Source organism: Actinia tenebrosa, unplaced genomic scaffold (genome assembly GCF_029948245.1).
Source record: "Actinia tenebrosa isolate PJP-AT-01 unplaced genomic scaffold, QUT_ActTen_1.0 PGA_scaffold5__44_contigs__length_20552954, whole genome shotgun sequence".
NCBI lineage: Eukaryota > Metazoa > Cnidaria > Anthozoa > Actiniaria > Actiniidae > Actinia > Actinia tenebrosa.
In genome coordinates, this window is record NW_028292582.1 from 13,814,619 (window position 1) to 13,835,887 (window position 21,269).

Consider the following 21,269-nt stretch of genomic DNA (forward strand, 5'->3'; position numbering starts at 1 on the left):
TAGTGTTAAACAACCCAAAGGTTGGCCTTTTCTACAAGTACTTCGATAGACAGGTCTGGTATTTAACCAATGATCTAGGTAGCTGTTTCACTGTACGCTGAAGATACGTTATGATACTGCTAGATAAACACTATTTAACAGCACTCGTTGATTTTCACCTCTTTTAAGAGCTGTTGTTATCTTACAAAAACAATTTCGCTACGCGTCATATGGTGAACCTTGTCACGTGATTCAGATGTAATTCTTAAACGAAACTTTAAGGAGGCAGTGAACTTAAAATTTTGTTGCTAAGCAATCCACGCATTTCTTTCTTCGAAACTACGTCATGTTTAGTATCTTTAAATGTCTTTGATGGCTATGAAAAGCTGTGTGAAGTTAAAATGCGAAAAGAATTTTTAGATATGGCGGTATCTTTACGCAGTTTGTCATTCACTATTTTGTTTTATAGTTGGTAGTAACGCTTCTAATTTTATCTGTTTATTCGGCGTCGCTGACTGTTTCCCTCCATTTTAACTGATTGCTATACCGTTACTTTTCGTAGGGGACATTAATGGGATAGCTTTTGTTAGTTTTATCGCCCTTAGTTACAGTGAAGGTTGTTGGCCTTTGAAAACGGGGACCTTATTATCTCTCGCCACTTATAGAAGTTATTGAAGTTATTTTAGTTATTTTAACTTGATATTTTTACACTTCAAATTTTACTTCTGTTTTTAGTTTTAATTGTGAAGCTCATTTTTTCATACTAATCTGCGCTATATACATGCAGACTATTTTTGTTATTATTATTGATGTTTGTTAGCTTAGATGTTATTAAAAATTGAACTATCATTAGGTCTATCTTTAGCAATTAGCAATATAAGTTTGCCTAGATCTTTTGTCGTGCTTCAAGTCTTAATGATAATATAATAATAATAATAATAATAATAATAATAATAATAATAAATTATATTTTATATAGCGCTAATTCCTTTAGTTCAACAGCGCTTTACAAACATTTAAGACTCAAAAATATTTTAAAATTTAACGCTATCCTAATGCTATAAGATATAAAAATACATAAATATTCTGAAAAAACATGATTTTAAAAACATTGCAATTTTTTTATTTATCTATTTAAAACACTGATATAAACTAGGTTCGTAATTTTATTATAATATTGACATTTATATCAAAACATTGACAGACAAAGTGTATTGACCCATCATCTTGTAGTATGTTTGACCTACTGACTTTCATTCAGGCCCATTGAAAATCAATTTACAGTGGGATTGGCCTCTTGAGATATCTGAAGTCGAAGTCTCTTCTCTTCGTCTTATGTAGATGTATACACCAATATCACAATCTCTGTGAGCAAAATCAATAAATTCAAAATCAATTTTCAGTGAGATTGCCCTCTTGGAGAAAAACCCTTTTGGTTGTAACAAGGGAGCAGAACGACACACCAAAAAAACTCAACAGACATACAATATATATGTATATATGGCACTTCCTCAGGAATCGGTGAACGAACCGACCTGTAGGACTGACCGCAGTTGTCACTGGTCGTGTTAAATAGAGGTTGGCTGCTTAATAGGTAGTCATTAATGAGAGATTTGTCGCTTCATAGGTGGTCGCTTAATACAGGTTCTTGCCTGGCAAATCAATTACCATTACATGATACTGTAGCAAAGAACTAGTTGTTTTGCACCACAGGAACTTCGCAGTAAGACTTCCCTAAGAATTCAACCAAATTCTATTTTTGAACTTCAGACCTTGTTAAAGAATGATTGCTATTAGGCCTATTTCCAAAATAAGTACAATCCAACTTAAATTAGCGGCCCCCCTCTGGGAAACTAATATAGGTTCATCGCCTAACAAAGTTATACTCCTGCAGTTTCGAATCGTCTGTTGCTCAGGTTCACATAGTTCCAGTCGTGGGGTTTCAAAGTGTTTGTATTGTTGAAGTTGTGCATTCTTCACTTTACTGTTGGTATTTGTGAATATTTAGACACTGAAATAAAGCTCTGTAATGAAGGAACATGGCGGTCTTGTTAGCCTGCGTTCAGCTGGTATTATTTCTTTCGAGAGAAATTATACCGGCTGAACGCAGGCTACGGTCCCGGGGGGGGGGGGGGGGGTACTGGGGTACTCCCATATATGGACTATACGGGGATGATCCGCTGAACAGGGTATGGTTTTTCGAGCTTCTTAAAACATCGTAAACAGGGTCCACAAATTTGAGTTTTTAAATCATAAACAGGGTACCCCTTTCAGAATCCCAGCGGAACACCCCTACCCAAATTCTGGCAGAGTACCCCCCCCGAACGGTAAAGGTACATTAGAGCAGAAACCCTCTTCGGCACTTTCAGTGACAACTGGTCGCTAGATAGAGGTTGGTCGCTAAAAAGAGGTGTAAATTTAGTGTAAAATTTTTAGAGACTTTGACAAGTGGCCGTTAAATAAAGGTTGGTCGCTTAGTAGAGTGTTTTAAAGACACTAAAAACTTACTACATCAAAAAAAAATCCTCTGTATCACTTTAACCACTGGTCGTTAATTAGAGGTTGGTAGATTAATAAAAGTTTTTCATTACGTTGTTATCTTCAGTAAAATCTCTTTCTCCTCCTTGTTAATTAAGATCGGCATTTGTGATAACATTAGAAGTCAATTATCGTTCAAGTGCATGTCCTGTAGTCAAACAAACATGGAATGCCATTAGTAGATGCCTCCATCGAGATATTACAAGTGTATTGGTGATGATAAAAAAGCAATAACCGATAAGGTTTTAATATTTGAATGTGCTATTGCTAGTCCTGAAATGTGGAAAAATCGATGGCTTTGCTTCGTTGACAACTAAAATAATCATTTGCCTAGAAATATTTGGCTCAAGCTTGTGTCTTTTTGTGTAGAGAAATATGGCCCATAGTATAGACTATTCAATATAAAGAAATTCGGCTCAAATTGGTGCTTATTTGTAGAAAAAAAATTGTCTCACTTCTATGTCCCACTTTTTTGTGTGTGTGAGCAATAGGTCCATGTTATCGCCTATTTTTGTATAGAAAAAGGTCTCTATCTTTCCAAGCTCACCTTTTGACCCGCTTCGATGCAAAGGGACGTACGACTACCTTTCAAGATGGCGCAGGGAACTGTGAAGGGGACTATTGTATGATTAAAACACTCTTTATTTAATTTAACTGATTAGAATCTTGACCGAGGAATGAAGTCAATCTGAATTTCCACGTATGATGTTCATCCAAATCTTACTAACCTTACGTTCCAATTAGAAACATCGTTGCTAATAAACTATTGAAGAAATAGAAAACGCGCGCGCGTGCTGTGTGCAGTTGTAAAGCACGCGGGGTTGGCAGAACACGAGAGAAGTGTTAGGAGAAGCACGACACGTAGCGGAATGCTTCTCGACACTTCTTGAGTGTTCTGCCAATCCCCAAGTGCTTTATAACTGCACACAGAACTGCACAACAAGCAAGTTTTTTATTTCTTTTATAAAATACAAATTACAATAACAGATAGTAATGAGGCAACCGAAAGTGCGCACGCGTGCTGTGTGCTCTCATAAAGCACGCGCCCCCAACCAATCAGAACGCGAGAATTATAAGTTATTTTGTAAAGTACAACAAAAGGGCCAACTCGTGCCATTGCTGAATATATTCATGAAAGGAAATAGAAGGATATTAATTTTACTGTTCTGCATACTGCGATAGTCAAGACACGTTCTGTCAGTGGGGGTCAGTAGAACCACAAGTGTATTGTGGCGATAGGGGCAAAGCTTTCTCAGCCATCGATTATCCAGATTATTTGATTATGGTGATACAGTTTTAAAGCTTTAATTGATTGATTATCCAGAGTAGCTTACTCCAGGATTTTGTTCATCCGATTTGAATGAAATTCCTCTGTAGCACAGGAGGGGTTAGCAGCCGATCGATTAGTGATATAAAATATGCCTCTTTACCTTCGTTGTTTAAAGTCCCATTTCTGACCATGTGATGCCACTCTTGGGAGTTAATTTTTTAGATGTAAATATTTTCACATGTTCATGAGTTAATTTTTTAGATGTAAATATTTTCACATGTTCATCATACCAGAACAATTTTCAGAACAACGTCACGTAATCTGAATTGGCAAAAAGGTGCATACGATGGTAAAGAGGACTATAGTATGGAAGCAGTGGTAAAAGAAAGAACAACACAACAACCGAATAGCAAGACATGTTCAAAAGATACACTGAATTTAAATACTGTATCAAAAACAGAAACGGCAATACATTATGCACAGGGACGGATTCAGGGTTTTGGTCGTGAAAGTTTGAAATCCAATGTTTCATACTGGCTCAAGTTTGTACTGGCTGCTTTCTTGTTTGGGGATTCGTTTTTCTCATTTATGGGGTTCAGTTGAAGTTAGGGAGAGGGGGGTGGGGTGGGGTTTAGACAGACCACCCAAGAACCACCGAAAACTACAAAGAAAAAAGCAACAAAGAAAAAACATTCAAATAGCAATCGCGCTGTAATCTAAAATGATCGATATGAAGATAAAAGGACTAGAGCTAGCCAGAGGATGACGATAAAGATGACGATTGAGGCGAAAATTGTTACAGCATTAAATGTATAACTATGGTGGCGATGGCGATGGCGATGGCGATGGCGATGGCGTATCGTTTATTATTTCATACGTACTAAGATTTATCCACGATAAAAAGCCCGCGTAAAATTCGTACCAAATATGCATTCAACCAATCAGAAAAGAGAACGACTATTTTTCACTCTCGTTCGTCCAATCAGAAGCGTGAACGATTGTGCTTCATTTTGGCATCCGAAATATCAATCAAAAGATACTCAGCGAGCGCGAGTTTTTGCACTTGAATGACAAACATGGCGGAGGAAATGCCGAGATTTGCACTCTTAGAAGGAACGGTAGACGACTTTATCTATGAACAAGAAAACAAAAACACACAAGCTAAGACCAACAGAGATGTAAAATTGCTTAAAGTATTTCTTCAATCCAAGAAAGAGCACAGGGAAGTTGAAAACATTCCTCCAGCTGAGCTCAATGAGTTGCTGAGTGAGTTCATACTTACCGTTCGTACAGTAGAGGGAAAAAATTATGAGCCAACGTCCCTCCAGCTGTATTTCTTCAATCCAATCTTTGTGTCTGTTATTTTTACATCAAGATTTAAGCTAGCTTTTAGTCTGTTGTAAACAAGTTTTCACTTGAAGCTCGTATATAGACTTCATTTTCAAACTTGAGAAATTATAATTTCAAGGACACTTCATAAATAAATTAAATTAATCTATATTTATCTATTTATTTATGTATAAATATTTACTTTATTTCATTTGTTTGCTTCATTCGTTTTTCTAATTAAATTGTTAAACAGAAATTGTCGTATTTTTTGCATAATGTCAGTGTGTGTTATTGCACTCGAATGGCTTCCTGCCTGCGGCGCGGCCGTAGATGCACGTACATAAAAACCCAGAAAATCTTAGTATGTATGAAATTAAAAAATTACACCACGGAAAGTGCCTGAACGATTTTTATTCACTCGTTGCTACGCACCAAAAAACTCACTCGTTCGCTGCGCTCACTCGTTCGTTTTTTGGTGCTGCGCAACTCGTGAATAAAAATCGTTCGTGGCACTTTCCGTGGAGTAATCTCTATTTGAGTCATAATGTCGAAGTTACTTTTATTACCTGCAACAGCAACGTGTCTCGTCGAACGTGTTCACTTGGATTATCACGAGTCTAATCGTCTAATCACACATGTTTTTTCTAAGCATTTAAGGCCTGTTATCCCACCTTTTAACAAATCGTCTTTCTTGTCTGACCTGTGCTAGTTTTTCTTTATAGACACGTAGAATACCTTAACATGAAATGTTTCTGCTCAAAAAGTAGACAGATTTTTTTTTTTTTCAAATGAAGATCGACTTTTAGAATTAGTTTGTTGTCGAATTCATGAAAATTCTTTGTTGATTTTAAATTAATTCTAATACTCAAGCTACGGATACACGGTGCAACATTGTGCGTAATGCTGCAGCAATATTCATCATCTGAGATATGTTTCACTTGTTACACACGAAGGATTTAGTACGAGGCTACGTGCTTAATAAAATTTATGCTTTTCTCCTTTTACGAATCACTGAGCATTATGCACGAAGCATTATCATTAGTTATCATTATTTATTATTATTATTATTATTATTATTATTATTATCATTAGTTATCATTATTATCATTATTTATCATTATTTATTATTATTATTATCATTATTATTATTATCATTATTTATTATCATAATTATGCACTAAAACCTAGTATTACCTTTTTCGCCCTGTGTATTTACATTTTGGATTTAATCAGTTAGGAAAAAACATTAAAACTCATTAAATACAAGATCTAAGTACACAGGGCTAGCTAAAATTTCTTTTCTTTTCTTTATTTTACATTTGGACGATTTTATTGAGTTTTTTAAAGTATCGCCATTTTTTTTTTATAACATGACACCACTTAGCTTGGGCTACCTGTGATATTTTTTGACATAATGTCGTTATTCTAAAATAAGGCTAGATAAATTACTTATCCGAGTTATCACTTTACTTTGCATTATATCGTTTATAGTTTATTTGATAATTATTTTTATTATTACAATGTAAGTGTTACATTTCAAGTTTATACGAAATTTATCGAACTGATCTCAAAAGTCGTGAAAACTCGAAAATAACTGGTTTACTAAGTTGCTTTTCAATCTTTAGCTGTAGCAAGAAGACGTATTAATATTTCGACTCACGAATATCTTCTTTTATATTCATTGATTTATATAGGTATAGCTAAAGTCATAAATAACGACAAAAACTGACGTTTAAAATAACAACATCAATCAACGTGAACATTTAAACTGTCTTGTAAAAGACTGACCCAAAGAGATAAGGGTTTCCTTACAACCAAATCTCTTGAAAAAGTTGTCTTTAGCGACGTAATTAGTTCACTGTAAATAGAATATTATGAATATGTTGTAATCAAGGAAAGTTGTTAATGCGATAAGGGGAATTTTCGGCTACATTAGGGAAATAATCATCGTGATTTGAAGTTAGACGCGTGAGGATGATAAGACCTATTTATTGGTAATTTAAAAAGAAGAGTTGAGCTTTACAGAACCGGAAAGTATATTTGAATCAAACACCTTACAAATTGGCCAATTAAGATAAAATAATAAGGACGACGCAACGCAAAATGGGCGCGATGACGTCATCTTAATGTCTCGAAAGGCACGCGGTCTGAACCGGATGATGTCTCGAGTCATGCAATCCTATATATCCCATATATTGACAGAGTGTCTAAGCAGTCAACCCAAATAAAATCAGATACAGCTCTTCCAGTGAGTGTAAATCTGTGAAGTGTCCAGACATCTCCGGTATGGTTTTCACTCGCCGAGACTTCTCTACAGAAATATTTGGCAAAGTAATGCAATTTTAGAGGAGATTTTTTCTTGCCGAAACGCGACAAGTGACGAATTTTGTGTGTTCAACACTTCAAGAACCTAGGTATGTTAAATGCAGATCGTTTATTTCAGTTTTTAACTAATCTTCTTAAAATTCTTACATCAGTTTTTTTTATATTTTTTGTCGTTCGTGGAAGTATTCCAACGATTGTAAAAAGCATAAAATCTTTCAAAACCTTGACACAAAGGAAATACGTCGAATCTCATGGACCAGAGTTCGTGGTCTTCATAGATTTACTCCGTCACGTTTATTTCTTTAAGTCTATCGTTGAAATCATAGAAGCAATGCATGACCTTTGGATTTCTTTCACTAAGACAATAGAAATACCACTTGATAGAACTAAATTTGTTTTCCAAATTTTCCGTCGTGCAATAGCTTTTTCGGTGCTGAAACCTATATCAATTTGGTACTCATTTTCTAGATATTGTGAGAAGAAAAACACACAAAACGCTAATGTCATGATTAATACTAAATTTAACTTTGTTTTGCTACCAACGCACCAATTGTACACAGCGCATTTTGCCAGGTATGAAGAGAATTCTGTTTAAGTTTTTCAGTCAATTTTATTCAAGATCAAACATAACTATTTTGTCTTAGCCAACAGTGTCATGATCCCTGGCGGTTCTTTCAAACAAAATACTTTGTTTATTCGTAGTTTGTTTTTCTAACACCATGTTAAGTTGATCTTAACTGTATTAGTACAGTGAGGCCGAAATCCTTTTATTCGACCAAGGCAATAGTTCGACGTAGGAACAGTATTTTGACTTATATTCGTATTTAAAAGATACATATACATATATATAAGGCTCATGCAAATCACTGTACTTAGCGAATACCATGTGGAAAGAATGTTGACCGTTTTCCCAATGGACAAAATTAATAAGCGACAGAATCTAGTATTCTTCGTTTGCAACCACGCGTATTCTGCTGGTGCTAAAGAACTTTTTGGTTCCAATCAAACAACAATCCTTATGACCATGTAGAGCTACTTATAATACAACGCTGAGCAAAAAATTGGAGCATTAGAGAATTTCTTAAACGAGCTATGAGCGAACGAAGTTACCGATATTTTAGTGTAAATGTATGGCGAAAACTCGCTGGATGATATCTAGTATCATCCAACATGGCGGCCAAAATTTCAACAAAAAACAAATTTAATGACACTTCAAACATGTACCAAATCTAATTTATAAACTTGTACAACGCTAAAAGATTTTGATTTGAAAAATATATATTTATTTCTTTGACTTTTCAGACACGTATTGAGCGTAAGGTGAGGATTACCGATTAGAAAATAAGATTCGCACAACTCGGAAACAAAACGATGGAACGATTTGAAAATTTCTACACTTAGTGACATTATAGTTCTCTAAAACATATCAAATAATCGAGTTTATAGCATTCATAATTAATTTTATGTTGTTATTTTCTTGGTACTTTTATCTCTGGATTTCAGCCATGACAGACAGCAACACTTAAAGTATCTTAATGTCTTTTTGTTTTGATTGAAAACTCTCTTGAAACTTTTGTCGCCTTCTCATTCAGGAAGGGTTTAAGCAAGCTTACGTGTATCAATACTAGAAGACAGAACAGATACTTTGTAGTAAAACCCATTCAAAGGTTTAAACCCTTGGTGACAAGCGATCAAGAATTAAACGCAGTCGTAGTTGGAATTTGTTGCTTTAAAAGGCATTTAATAACACTAAAGTGGCTTACCATGACTGCTATGGAATCGAAGCTAGAAAGGCACTTCAGTGTTGTGGCGGTATGTATCACTGAAATGGCTTCCGATTGTTTTCGGGTGCCTTATCGAACAAACCTAACAATTTGCGCATATTTTTCATTTTTGGGCAATTAAAAATCAGCTCTAGATTTGTTGGGAAGCCATTTATTGGTTACGAACCATAACACAAAAGGACTTCTCACGATTGTGCATGTACCTTGCTGACAAAGTTTTCGGTGTTTGTCTCCTCTTGTTATTCATTCTGAATCTTTTGAAAAGATTCGGAGCTGTTTGCAAAGTCTGCACTGCAATGGCTTCCCAATGATTTGTTTATTTGTTTCATTTTCATAGTTAACTTAGTTGTTACTGATTTTTTGTTTTTCAGTTTTTTGCTTATCTTTTGTATTTTATTATTTTCTTTCTTCTTCTTTACTTTACTTTGCTTTAACGAATAAATAAAAAACAAAACTTAATATCATTCCGGTGATAAATATTTTTATTCTAATAAATTCCGTGCTTTCGTGAGGATTACTTTCTCCCAAAAAAATCCACAATCGATCAAAACCAGATGATGTAATCCTTTATTGCTTTTATATTTTATATTTATTATTTATCAGCCGTATTTATTAACTTATGTCTTATGTTTTATAGTTTTGTCAGCATTCTTCGATCTTTAGTATTCATACTCTAACATACAATTTTATCCTTATAAAGTAAGAAACCGTTTTAGCAAATTAAAGTTTTAGAAATATTTCTCCTTATCTGTAAAGGTTTTATCCTAATTACCCGTTAGATCCTACGCGATAATATTGATTTAATAAAGTCATAGAGCGATTCCCTTTACTAGAATCGCTTAATCGTTGACTGATGTGCGACGACCTGCGCTTTGATGCTTTTCATGCAACAAGCGAGCTTTTTTGAAAATTTTCGCAATATAATGATAGCGACTGAAAAAGTATAAGCCGAGTTTGTGGCTAAACGAATGGCTAAACGGACGCGCGCAACTTCATTCTTCCCATCAATAATCCACACAAATGACTCCTTTGCATTTTTCAACGTAAGGTCTTATCTACAACACCATATACCCAACAACAGTTATCTAACGATCTCCATCCTATTTACATTTCAAATTATACACACCTATTTATTCGTGCTCTCCAAAGGGAAATTCTCATGACCTTTATTACTCTCGTTACGATAACCTCCTAGTCCTTTCTAGTGTGCCTTCGCCACGAAGGCCCTTTGAAGTGGCGCGTTATCTTAAGCAACAAAAACAAAAGATCATTATAGCTTAATGAATGTTGCCTGATTGACCAGAATAGCGAGTTGGTAAAATATCTTTAGACAAAATATATACCTTTAGATATTTCTGGGTATTCTTTGTTTTGTCAATGGAGGGAGAATTTTTTTGGGGGGGAGTTGGACAGAAATTTAAAGCAGGGAACGTTTTGATGGCACGACTGTCCGACTTTTATTCCTTCCATAACTAGCATCTTTGTACTTATTGTTTGTCGCTGTTTTCTGTTCCAGACAAAATGGATCGATTACTTTCAGTGGTATTCACCGTTCTATTGTCAATGGGCTCTTACGCATTAGGTAAGTACTAAAAGGCGATTATCTAAGATATAGATTGAAATGGAATCTCTTAAAGTAGCCCACTGATCCTCAACGCTTTATGCCACCTATTTTGGAGTTTGAATTTAATCGAAACCTATGGGTGATTGGGGGTCCAGTGCGAGAGATAATGTAAAAAAAAGCAAGAAAAAAAAAAGCGAAATGAATGGATGGCATGAAAGAGAAATTGTCCTAACAGACGGACGGACGGACAGACGGAGGGAGGGAGGGTGGGAGGGAGGGAGGGATGGATAGATAAACGGCATACTAGACAATTTTTTCACATGTATTCAGGAAGAATTTTAAACGGTAAGAAAAGACGAAACAATAAAGAAAGTGCAAGTTAATTGACAAGAATCTTAAGCGAATCGTAAACATTGCAAGGCTTGAATGATCTGACAACAAAATATTTGTAAGCAAACCCATTCAGTTTATCACTTATTAATTAGAAAAATGATCCCAAGAACTGATAAGAAGAAAAAAGAATCTTGGAAAAGGAGAGTTTTGATCGTAATAATAGATACAAAAAGCGAAAGACATAGAGCAAGTTTACGCTTATATGCGAGTTAAGACATCAAGTCGATTTCACAAATATGAATGAAAACAGTGCTGCCGGTTGACCGTCGTTTTGTTCAGTAAAGTTTTCAATGTCATTCTTTGTTTTCAATGCTATAATATTAGCTAGTAGGTTTATGCTAAAACAATTAGACTACTCGTTCTCGTTTTCTCTGAGTCAAATAGTCTATTGACTCATAGAAAACTCGACCTCGTACTCTAATTATTAAATATTAATACATTTTTTTATAATACTTGTTTCAAATTTTGACTTTTAGATTTTAGGTAGACCTGCATGTGTGAGAAGTCATACGGGGGAGGGGGCATTGTGATTTGGTGTGGTGGGATGCATTGAGGGACAAAGGAGGATCACTGGTAATATTGTTTCTTCGTCTTTTGGTGTATTCCCATCCCGCTGGGCTGCGGGTGTTCTTTTTCCTGTGGTAGCTTTCTCGCATTTAGGTATAATTAATGTGTAGTAGTTTTAAATTTTATTTTTTCTATTCTTCTATATTTTAGTTAGTTTTAATTAGATTTTATAATTATTGATTGTAAATTGGTGTTGAAAAGCCCGAAAGGGAATGCTAATAAAGTATATATGTATGTAAGTATGCACTACAGATAACTGTATTTCCTTTTTTCCCCCCCCAGAAATTGATCTGCTAAGTGCAATTAAGGAAAACCCCGTCGCATACCACGTAAGTCCCATAATGAGCCGAAAGGGCGAATCCTTCACAATGTCTAATGCCCACAAAATCGTTGCCTCACGAGAGGTATTAGAAAGTACCATCCTAAACATAGAGTCGACAAAAGAATTCTTCATATATGCCGATGTTCAAGTCCTTACGGGAACCAACGGCGCTCTTTTCTCGATTGTTTACTTGCAATCAAACAAAAAGAACTTTCTTCTGGAGGTGACGGTTCGAGGCTTAAGCGAGAAGAGAGCCAAAATGACCTTCAGATACAGGCTCACTAATGGCTCTACTGACGCAGTGAGTTTTCGACATGGCATTTTTGGCTTATACGATGGAAATTACCACATGCTTGCGATGCATTTTTACGACTCAGGGCTCCAAACTACTATGGTGGACTTGTATATAGACTGTAAATTAGCGGGAAGGCAGCAAACATTGACTCCTGTGTCGCTCATATTTTCGTACGAGGGAATAAGACTGTCGCGGATGGAGTTCAGAATTGCGCAGAGGATTCCAAGAGACGCCAAAAACGCAGCAGCTAAAAACACAGCATCGCAAAGATGGAAGGTAAATACTTCTTATTTAAGGTCCGTGTCGTAAGTTATGGACCGCAAATTGACCAATTATAGCACTCCAAAATAGTCATGAAGCAAAGAAGTGCTCTTCTTGATACTTCTATTTCCGGAAGATTATTTCATGGGAACTTTGATTAAAGGTGTTTAATGCACCAAAAACTACCTTGTCATGACAACAATCTTGCTGAATCCAATTGGAATTTAGAACTTAATTTTTGTGTTATCAAAAACAAGTGTAAGATTTTTTTTCCCCTTTTCAGGGTCGGATGAGGGCTCTCAAATTTATCTTTAAACGTACCATGAAGCAAGTTAATTCAAAGTACTGTGCAGCAGGTAAGAATGGTCTGCTTGGGCGTAGCGCTTTCCTTTCCTTTCCTAAAATGTGACATTCTCTGGCTAATAAGATTCTGAGTGTCATCTATAGTAATTTTTCTTCTCGTGCGCAACCGTTAGACATAAAATGATACTCCGGGGAATGACACGAGGCCTGAAGTGGGAAAACATTACGCCCAGGCAGAAAAGGTATGTCAATCATGTTCATGCAAAAAATTGAACAAAAAAGTGTTTTTCGAATGTCGCCACCGAACTCTATTCGTTGTATTTGTACTCCATGCATGTCTAGGTTGTGGCGTGAAGTCGGTAGCAGTCTTATGATTATTATCAATAATCCTTCATTAACCTGTCTGCTTTTTTTTTTTTTTTTTTTTTGACAGCGAAACCACCTGTTCAACCAATCGTCAGTGAATTTATCACGCAAACCATGATGTCTGAGATACAAGGTCTCATAAGGGACTTACGATACGACTTCTCCGTTCAGGTAGGCATGCGACCTCTCATTTTGCCTTTTCAAACTCAAAAGTAGCGACTTGATATTGCGCGGAATTGTGGGATTTTGAGCTCGTACTTGAATTCTGTACCACAATCCCATGCACCACGCGACTGTCACCAGTCTTTTGGACGTCGGAAAGGCTGGCTGAAAGAAGACAGGAAGCGACCTTGCGATTATGAAACTTTGGGCACGCGAGATGGGGGAGCTTTTTGATCGAAATTGTACCCAAATTGTATCCCACAATTAAATGCATTACGGGATCGTAATCTGTTTTTTTATCTTCATGAATGCGAATTACATCAACAGTACCATAAAGTATGAGTCAACTATAGTTGAATTTTCAGTGGATTTCTTTTTGGTCTTTGACCATGATTATCTTTGTATGATCAGGTCGCTGAAATAAAATACCTACGAAAAGTTGTGGAAAGTTGTCAGATGTGTAGAGGTAAGAGAAATCAGAATTTACGTCTCACGAATATTTTATCACCAGCATAATCCTGTTAAAATTGTCAACATATGTTCTTTTTTTTTTTTTTCTTTTTTTTTAGTACGAGATTTCTGTAAATTCAAGCCATGCTTTCCCGGTGTGCCCTGCTTTAATGACCCTTACAGTGATCAGGGATTCGAGTGTGGAGACTGTCCGCTTGGTATGGAAGGGAATGGAGTTAACTGCACCGATATTGATGAGGTCAGTACACCATGCAATATTGAAGCTACCTTGTCTATACTATTATCTATTCCGAGGTTAAGAAAAACCCTGGGTTGATGTAGCACTGTAGTGCATTGTGGGACTTGTTTAGGACAAAATAGATCTATTTTGGAAATAAGACCACTGTAATGAATGCGATGAGGAAAAACCTGGATGGATATACGTGGCTTTGCAGTGCATTGTAGGACTGTTTAAGGGAATAAATTAGACGCTTTCTTGAAAATAGGGTCAAATGCAAAGAGTTCGCAATAGTATAGATATAAAGATATGCAGGAATGCCATGCGCAACCGAAAGGAAAGCAGCGCGCAAATAGAAACATACCGTGCCGATGCAGTGAGAGGAAGTGGTTCACCATTGTGATTGGATAAGCAGTAAACTAGCGTCCTATGATTGGTTTGACAAATATTGTCAATTTAATGCTATATCATCGCTATGTGAGTGATATAACAATTAGAACCCTAAGTAATGTGGTTATATCTAATGCGTTTACCACTCTTGGGTGGACGGCTTGATGCCTAACAGGCCTTGCGACCCAATTGATGAGGCAGCCGGTTAGCACGGGTACTGAAGATGATCGTCACCAGCGTCTTCAGTGGATCTTTTACGTCCGCCTTATACAGGTTTCTTCTAGTGCACATTTCGTTTGATTAGCCTTTGCTATTTGCATATTTGCGAGTTAGGTATGTGTTTATTGTAATTTATCAAATCTTTTGATTAAAAAAAAAAAACGATTTTGGTTTTTTTTTATTGGTTTGAACTATAAAAAAATTCCTGCCTTGGCCGTGATGGTATGGTCCAAGCATTTTCGCTTGCAATCTCGTACCCAGAGCCTGCGTTTCTTCTGGCCTGCGGCGAAGAACTAGGGCTCTGGCATAATCCATTTTTTGAGACCAGGATTTCTTGGACTTCCGGTATAACAGCGCACGCGTTCAAAGATTTGCCAACAATTAAAAATATTTTTTGCCCCGATTTTTAATTCGTACTATGATTTTTACTTTGATTTTGAGTTCGATTTAATTTTTACTTTGCTTATTTTGACCGTTTATATCTCACTTTCCGAAAATTGCGCATGCGCCAAAATATGGACTATGCCAGAGCCCTCGTTCTTCGCCGCAGGCCAGAGTAGTGATCACATGCGCATGCGGCCTAAGCGAAAGCGTAAAATCCGCTCCGTGTCGTGCCATTGTCATACTAACTCTCCTCTATTCATCTTGCAGTGTCTTCTCCATCCGTGTGCTGATGTCAACGAATGTGCCAACCGTAACCCTGGTTACTGGTGTCCCCCCTGTCCTAAAGGATACATTGGCAAAGAGATCCATGGTATTGGAAGAAGGTTTGCACGACAAAACAAACAGGTAGGATTATAAATTGGGAGACATATTTCTTATGGAAATTTAAAATTTGGGCTTCCTGAGTTAGAACAGGCAGGTAGCCCACAAATAGAATTGGAAGGAATTTTTGGTAGCGGCGAAGTGCGCTATGGGAAAATTTTGTCTAGCCAGAAATTTCATTTACAAATGTCATCCATTAGTTTCCATTAAATTAAAATTGGAAAAACTAGACATTTCCGCCTTGGCATAATTTTTTTGGTATAAAAATATTATTGAAAGAGAACAAGCTGATGCTCCCCATCCAGAATTGAGAGTTTTCCTTTTTCCCTCACTACTGATTATGGCAGATGAATTGCCGAAACATGTTAGAAAAAAGTGTTCTACATGCTATACGAATGAATGAATAATGAGCAAGTGCTAATTTTAAACTGACAAGACAAAAACAACGACAACCACAATTGTTTATTTGCACCATCCATTACAATTAAAAAGCGTACTTTCTGTCTGTAATAACCATAAGGGCTAAATTGAAAGTAATAATCATTCCCTTTTTAGGTCTGTGTGGATGTGGATGAGTGTAAAGAGGGAACAGCTCTTTGTTCGATGCACTCTCAGTGCATCAATACTATTGTAAGTATAGCTTTCCCTTTACTATTGGTACTTAACACACTTGAATATATACCTTTGTCTTGGTGGAGTGTTTTTCCATTCCAGACCACATGTGATTCTCTAGAGTATCATTTCTTTGTTTAAGGGATGCGCATGAGAAGACACATGGATATGAATACACTTCAAACAAAGAATCTTAATTCTCAAGAGAATGACACGTGATCCCTAAAATGGAAAAACATTACTGCCAAATGAATAAGTTCCAAAGGCCATTTGCACCAAATATACCCGTGCTGATATATCACTTTGATAACAAATCATTTTAGCTCACGGTCCCTTGGGAAAGGCTCTGCTATATTTCTGTATCTTGAAATCGAAAGTACCTTATAAGGGAGGAATCATTCTGGAAAAAGGTTTTGGATATGATATTAGTAATCCAGCAAAAGTTATTTAAATAAAGGAAGTTCGTTTTTTTTGTTTGTTTTTGTTTTTGTTTTTGTTTTTGTTTTGTTTTGTTTTGTTTGTTTCTTTTGTTTTTGTTTTTGTTTTTGTTTTTGTTTTCGTTTTCGTTTTTGTGTTTTTGTGTTTTTGTTTTTTTTGTGCCATCCAGTAACAGTCATTTGATTGTGTACTGCAAAAAGCCTATTCCCCGATATTGGTCGGTTAATAGAATTTCAATTCTTTTTCTTTTTCTTCCAGGGTAGTTACCGATGCGCTCCGTGCCCACCAGGCTACACTGGTGATCCTTATATCTCGTGCATTTTCCTGGATTACTGTAACGGTGTTGACCCCAAAACCAACCCTTGCAGTTTGTATGCTGATTGTATACCTGTGAGAGGTGGAAGATCCTTCAAATGTGAGGTATGAATTGCATTAGGAATAGAGAGAAAAACAGAAGGTAGAAGGAAAAGAGGGCGGAAGGAAGGGAGGAAGGAAGAAAGGGAGGAGGGAAGAAAGCAAGGAAGCAAGGAAGCAAGGAAGCAAGGAAGCAAGGAAGCAAGGAAGCAAGGAAGCAAGGAAGCAAGGAAGCAAGGAAGCAAGGAAGCAAGGAAGCAAGGAAGCAAGGAAGCAAGGAAGCAAGGAAGCAAGGAAGCAAGGAAGCAAGGAAGCAAGGAAGCAAGGAAGCAAGGAAGCAAGGAAGCAAGGAAGCAAGGAAGCAAGGAAGCAAGGAAGCAAGGAAGCAAGGAAGCAAGGAAGCAAGGAAGCAAGGAAGCAAGGAAGCAAGGAAGCAAGCAAGGAAGCAAGGAAGCAAGGAAGCAAGGAAGCAAGGAAGCAAGGAAGCAAGGAAGCAAGGAAGCAATGAGTGCCGACAAGTTTGTATCAATAATTTTTTTTCTTATTTTATTCAACAGTGCCACATCCATTATGCTGGTAACGGAATAGAATGCGGTCATGACAGAGATCGCGATGGCATCCCAAACACCGCTCTGAATTGCACGGGAGACGTTTGTCGAGCTGTAAGTCATTTGTTGCATTTAGTAATAAGATTCATGCTTCTTGACTTAGAAATTATACGATGGAGTTGTGACGATGATGATGATGATGTATATGTGATGATGATAATAATTTTGATTATGCTGGTGGTGGTCATGATAATTATGGTGATAATGATGATAGTGATAGTGATGGTGATGATGATGATGATAATAATTATGATTATGCTGGTGGTAGTCATAATGAGTATGGTGATAATGATGGTAATGGTGATGATGACGATGACGATGACGATGTTGAATGAAAATGACGACAATGTTGTTGAAGTTGTTTTTACTATTTCTGTTGTTAACCTGGTTCTTTCCATGTACCCCATTCCAGGACAATTGTCCAATGATTTCAAACAGAGATCAAAGTGATATCGACAATGATGGCAGAGGAGATGAATGTGATGATGATATGGACGGTGATGGTGTCAGAAACAGCTTAGTAAGTTTAATCTAATGAGAATTACCATTCCAGGCTGGACAATAGAAAGCCTAAAAGGTTTTATAAACACTTGATAAGGCAGCTCAAAAGTCAAATTGGAATTCAATACTCGGAAATAACGGAGAACCATTAGAAGCGAAGGAGAGATTCGCAAGAGAACAAGCAATTAAATAAAAAATAAATAAATAATAAATAAAATAAATAGCTTCATTTAAGTGTCGATGTATTTAGTTTATGCAACTAATTGGGGACACTGAAATTAAACTGAGATGAAGAAATAATCAAAGAAACATCAAGCAATTGTAATCACATGCGACACCTAGTTTGGGAATCGAACCCAGGTCGCATTGGTGAGAGGAAGCGCATAGACAGCGCACAACACCCGCGCTTTCCAAGGTCATCACTATAAAAAATTGAGTCGCGTCTTCAATAGCGCGACCTTGTTTGATGAGTATTTCTGTGTCTCACTAATCTATGTCATTTTAATATTTTTTTTCCCAAACAAAGGATAACTGCCTACGTATTCCAAATCCTACTCAATTGAATAGCGATGGTGATGTGTTGGGCGACGCCTGTGACAACTGTCGTTTCCATAGCAACTCCTTACAAAGCGATCTGGATGACGATGGTGAAGGAGATGTATGCGATAAAGATATGGACGGTGATGGTAAGTATAGGAACCGTTGCACATTTATCGTGTCATTTCTTTTCTTTACTGGTTCATGATATTCATAAGTGTAGCTTGATTACGAGCATTCCACTCCGAATCCAAACCTTTTCCTTTATCATTATTTCTTTCTTTCTTTTATGGTGACACTTATTTCGAACGTAACTCAACAAGAATATATTATTTCACAAAAAATACTATTGCATAATCATGTAGCGCGCATTCATGTATCTTCGTGTCAAAGTACTTTCATTGGTACCAATTAATTGATAAACAATTACTGGAGAAGTCTATTTAAATTCTTGTGATTTGTCAGTTGCGAGGAATTGTTCAGTGACCTCCGTTCAGGAATTAAGAAATCGTGCTGTTTTCCCAAAAGCTGAGGCCCCGTCCACACGTATCCGGAAATTTTTGTATCCGCAAATTTTTTTTTTTGCGGATACGAAAATGTTTGCGTCCATACGCAGCGTATTCGAATCGTTTTCACCGTCCACACGTATCCGTTTTCGTAAAATTTGCGGATACGGACACAAAAATTTGCGGGCACGTGTGGACGCAACCCGTTTCCGTAAAGATAAATTTGCGGATACAAAAATTTCCGGATACGTGTGGACGGGGCCTGAGTTCAAGCTGTCATTATTTTATAATTCCCTTACAGTCGGGTTTTAGCCTTTTCGATGTTTTTTCTTGCAAAATTATCTCGATTTCCTCTTCCAAAATAATGTAACCATCATTTATTTTTATAAAGCAGCAGTTGCTAAAGCGCATGCTTAAACCATCGTAAAACGGGAGTTTTCTGCAATGCGTAGTCTTAAACGTGATCGCAGTATTTGGAATTGTGCTAACCAATCAATATTCAGATTTTCTTTCAGTCGAATTATAGATCACAATATATCTATAGATTTACATATACTCAATTGTTTGCAGGTGTCTTCAACAGACAAGACAACTGTCCTAAAGTCTACAATCCTCGCCAGGAAGATGCAGATAGAGACGAGATTGGCGACAAGTGTGATAACTGCCCTAAAATCAAAAATAAATCACAGGTTGGTATTTAACCCTTATTTATGTCTCACCAAAGCCACTTAGAGGCTTGTTGTCCCTGAGAAAAACTTCAAACTATTTTTACTAGGTTGCCTGTGGCAGCCCAGTCGTAAAATAACACGTTCTTATCATATGACCCGTATCTGCCCGGGCGCGCGCTCTTAAAAAAAACCTTCGGGAAAATGGCGTGAGCAGGGCCGTACGGGTTTAAGCGAGCAGGGCCGTACGCATTCGTATGCTCGAAACCTGCGACCGTATTTTCTTTCTTTTATTTTATTATTTTTCATTTCGTGAGGGTCATATGATAAAATGCTTATTGACTGAGTTAGGTCGGGTCGTACGGGAAAATATTTGGCCCTCGCACTCAGTCAATAAGTACATAGTCTCGCTTCGGTGCGTTTTCTGTTTTTGTTTTTTTTTTTGCGCGTTACTACAGAGTTTAAGAATCATGTTCACGCAAACGTATAGCGCCAGTTGCAAAGTGAAAAATTCTTTAAGCTTAATGGAAAAGAATTTAAAAAATCTTTAAGTGGATGGTAGATGAGCAAAAGAATATTTGTCTTTGGTGAGAAGGTTTGCAAGAGGTAAAGTGAAATACAGGAAAACCATGAAAACGCGGTCATGTTTGCCGTTTGCCGGAAGAAAAAACGGGAATCTTAATATCCGTATTAACTTCCATGAGTGTGCTAATTTACACGATTCTTGTATTGCCATTTCTAGCGTGATATAGACGGAGATTCCCTTGGTAATGAATGTGACCAAAACATCGACAAAGACCAAGACGGCGTGGATGATTCTATCGATAACTGTCTTGGAATACCTAACACAGACCAAGTTGATAACGATGGTGATGGCAAAGGTAATGCGCACACATTGCACCAAAACGTAAATTCCAAAACCTGATAACATATTAAACTTATTAAGAAACTCTGAACTTATCTTAGGCTTTTCGAGTGCTCCTCAGGTACTACAGTGACGCAAATACAGGTCTTTTACATGGTTGCCACTCCAGCGCCTGCGCGTCTTAGATTAGTAATATTCAAGTGCCTAGGAGATTAGTCTAGCTACCAAAGCATGCGGGGTATTAATAGTCAAATGACACCGCTTACTTTACAGTCGCACGGTCATTACTGACATTTTTTTCCATTTCAAGGTGATGTTTGTGATGATGATGACGATAATGATGGAATTCCAGATATCAATGACAACTGTCCTCTAGTGCCAAACACAATGCAACGTGATCTCAACGGTATGACACCTTGGAACGCCGTAATGTTGCTGCTCTGATGATATTGTTGCCGCTGATGTTATTGCTGCTTTTGTTGGTGTTGTTGTTGTTGCTGCTGCTGTTGATGATGATGATGATGATGATGATGATGATGATGTTCCTGCTGTTGTTATCCTTGCTGTTGTTGTCGAGTTGCTGTTGCTACTGTTGTTGCTGCTACTGTTACTGCTACCTGTTGTTGTTGTTGTTGCGGTTGGTTTTTGATTTTCTGTTGTTTT

General features: G+C 37.0%; 1 protein-coding gene across 7 annotated transcripts in view; it reads left to right on the top strand.

The window, feature by feature from the left end:
• The window catches only part of LOC116286840 (cartilage oligomeric matrix protein), a 58,258-nt gene that overhangs the window by 14,174 nt on the left and 22,815 nt on the right, over positions 1–21,269 (top strand). For 3 of the 7 annotated variants that reach the window (XM_089037434.1, XM_089037435.1, XM_089037433.1), the window contains 15 exons: positions 10,742–10,807; positions 12,032–12,642; positions 12,911–12,983; positions 13,364–13,467; positions 13,870–13,924; positions 14,028–14,167; positions 15,407–15,544; positions 16,076–16,150; positions 16,829–16,990; positions 17,482–17,586; positions 17,945–18,052; positions 18,560–18,719; positions 19,647–19,765; positions 20,484–20,622; positions 20,917–21,012. In XM_089037434.1, the coding sequence (XP_088893560.1) occupies positions 10,747–10,807; positions 12,032–12,642; positions 12,911–12,983; positions 13,364–13,467; positions 13,870–13,924; positions 14,028–14,167; positions 15,407–15,544; positions 16,076–16,150; positions 16,829–16,990; positions 17,482–17,586; positions 17,945–18,052; positions 18,560–18,719; positions 19,647–19,765; positions 20,484–20,622; positions 20,917–21,012 (2,146 nt within the window). In that variant the 5' untranslated portion in view covers positions 10,742–10,746. Of the gene's footprint in view, positions 1–7,339; positions 7,531–7,870; positions 8,015–9,213; positions 9,254–10,741; positions 10,808–11,658; positions 11,843–12,031; positions 12,643–12,910; positions 12,984–13,363; positions 13,468–13,869; positions 13,925–14,027; positions 14,168–15,406; positions 15,545–16,075; positions 16,151–16,828; positions 16,991–17,481; positions 17,587–17,944; positions 18,053–18,559; positions 18,720–19,646; positions 19,766–20,483; positions 20,623–20,916; positions 21,013–21,269 lie in introns of those variants that run through there. The other 4 variants (XM_089037439.1, XM_089037436.1, XM_089037437.1 and 1 more) reach the window with 4 other exon arrangements.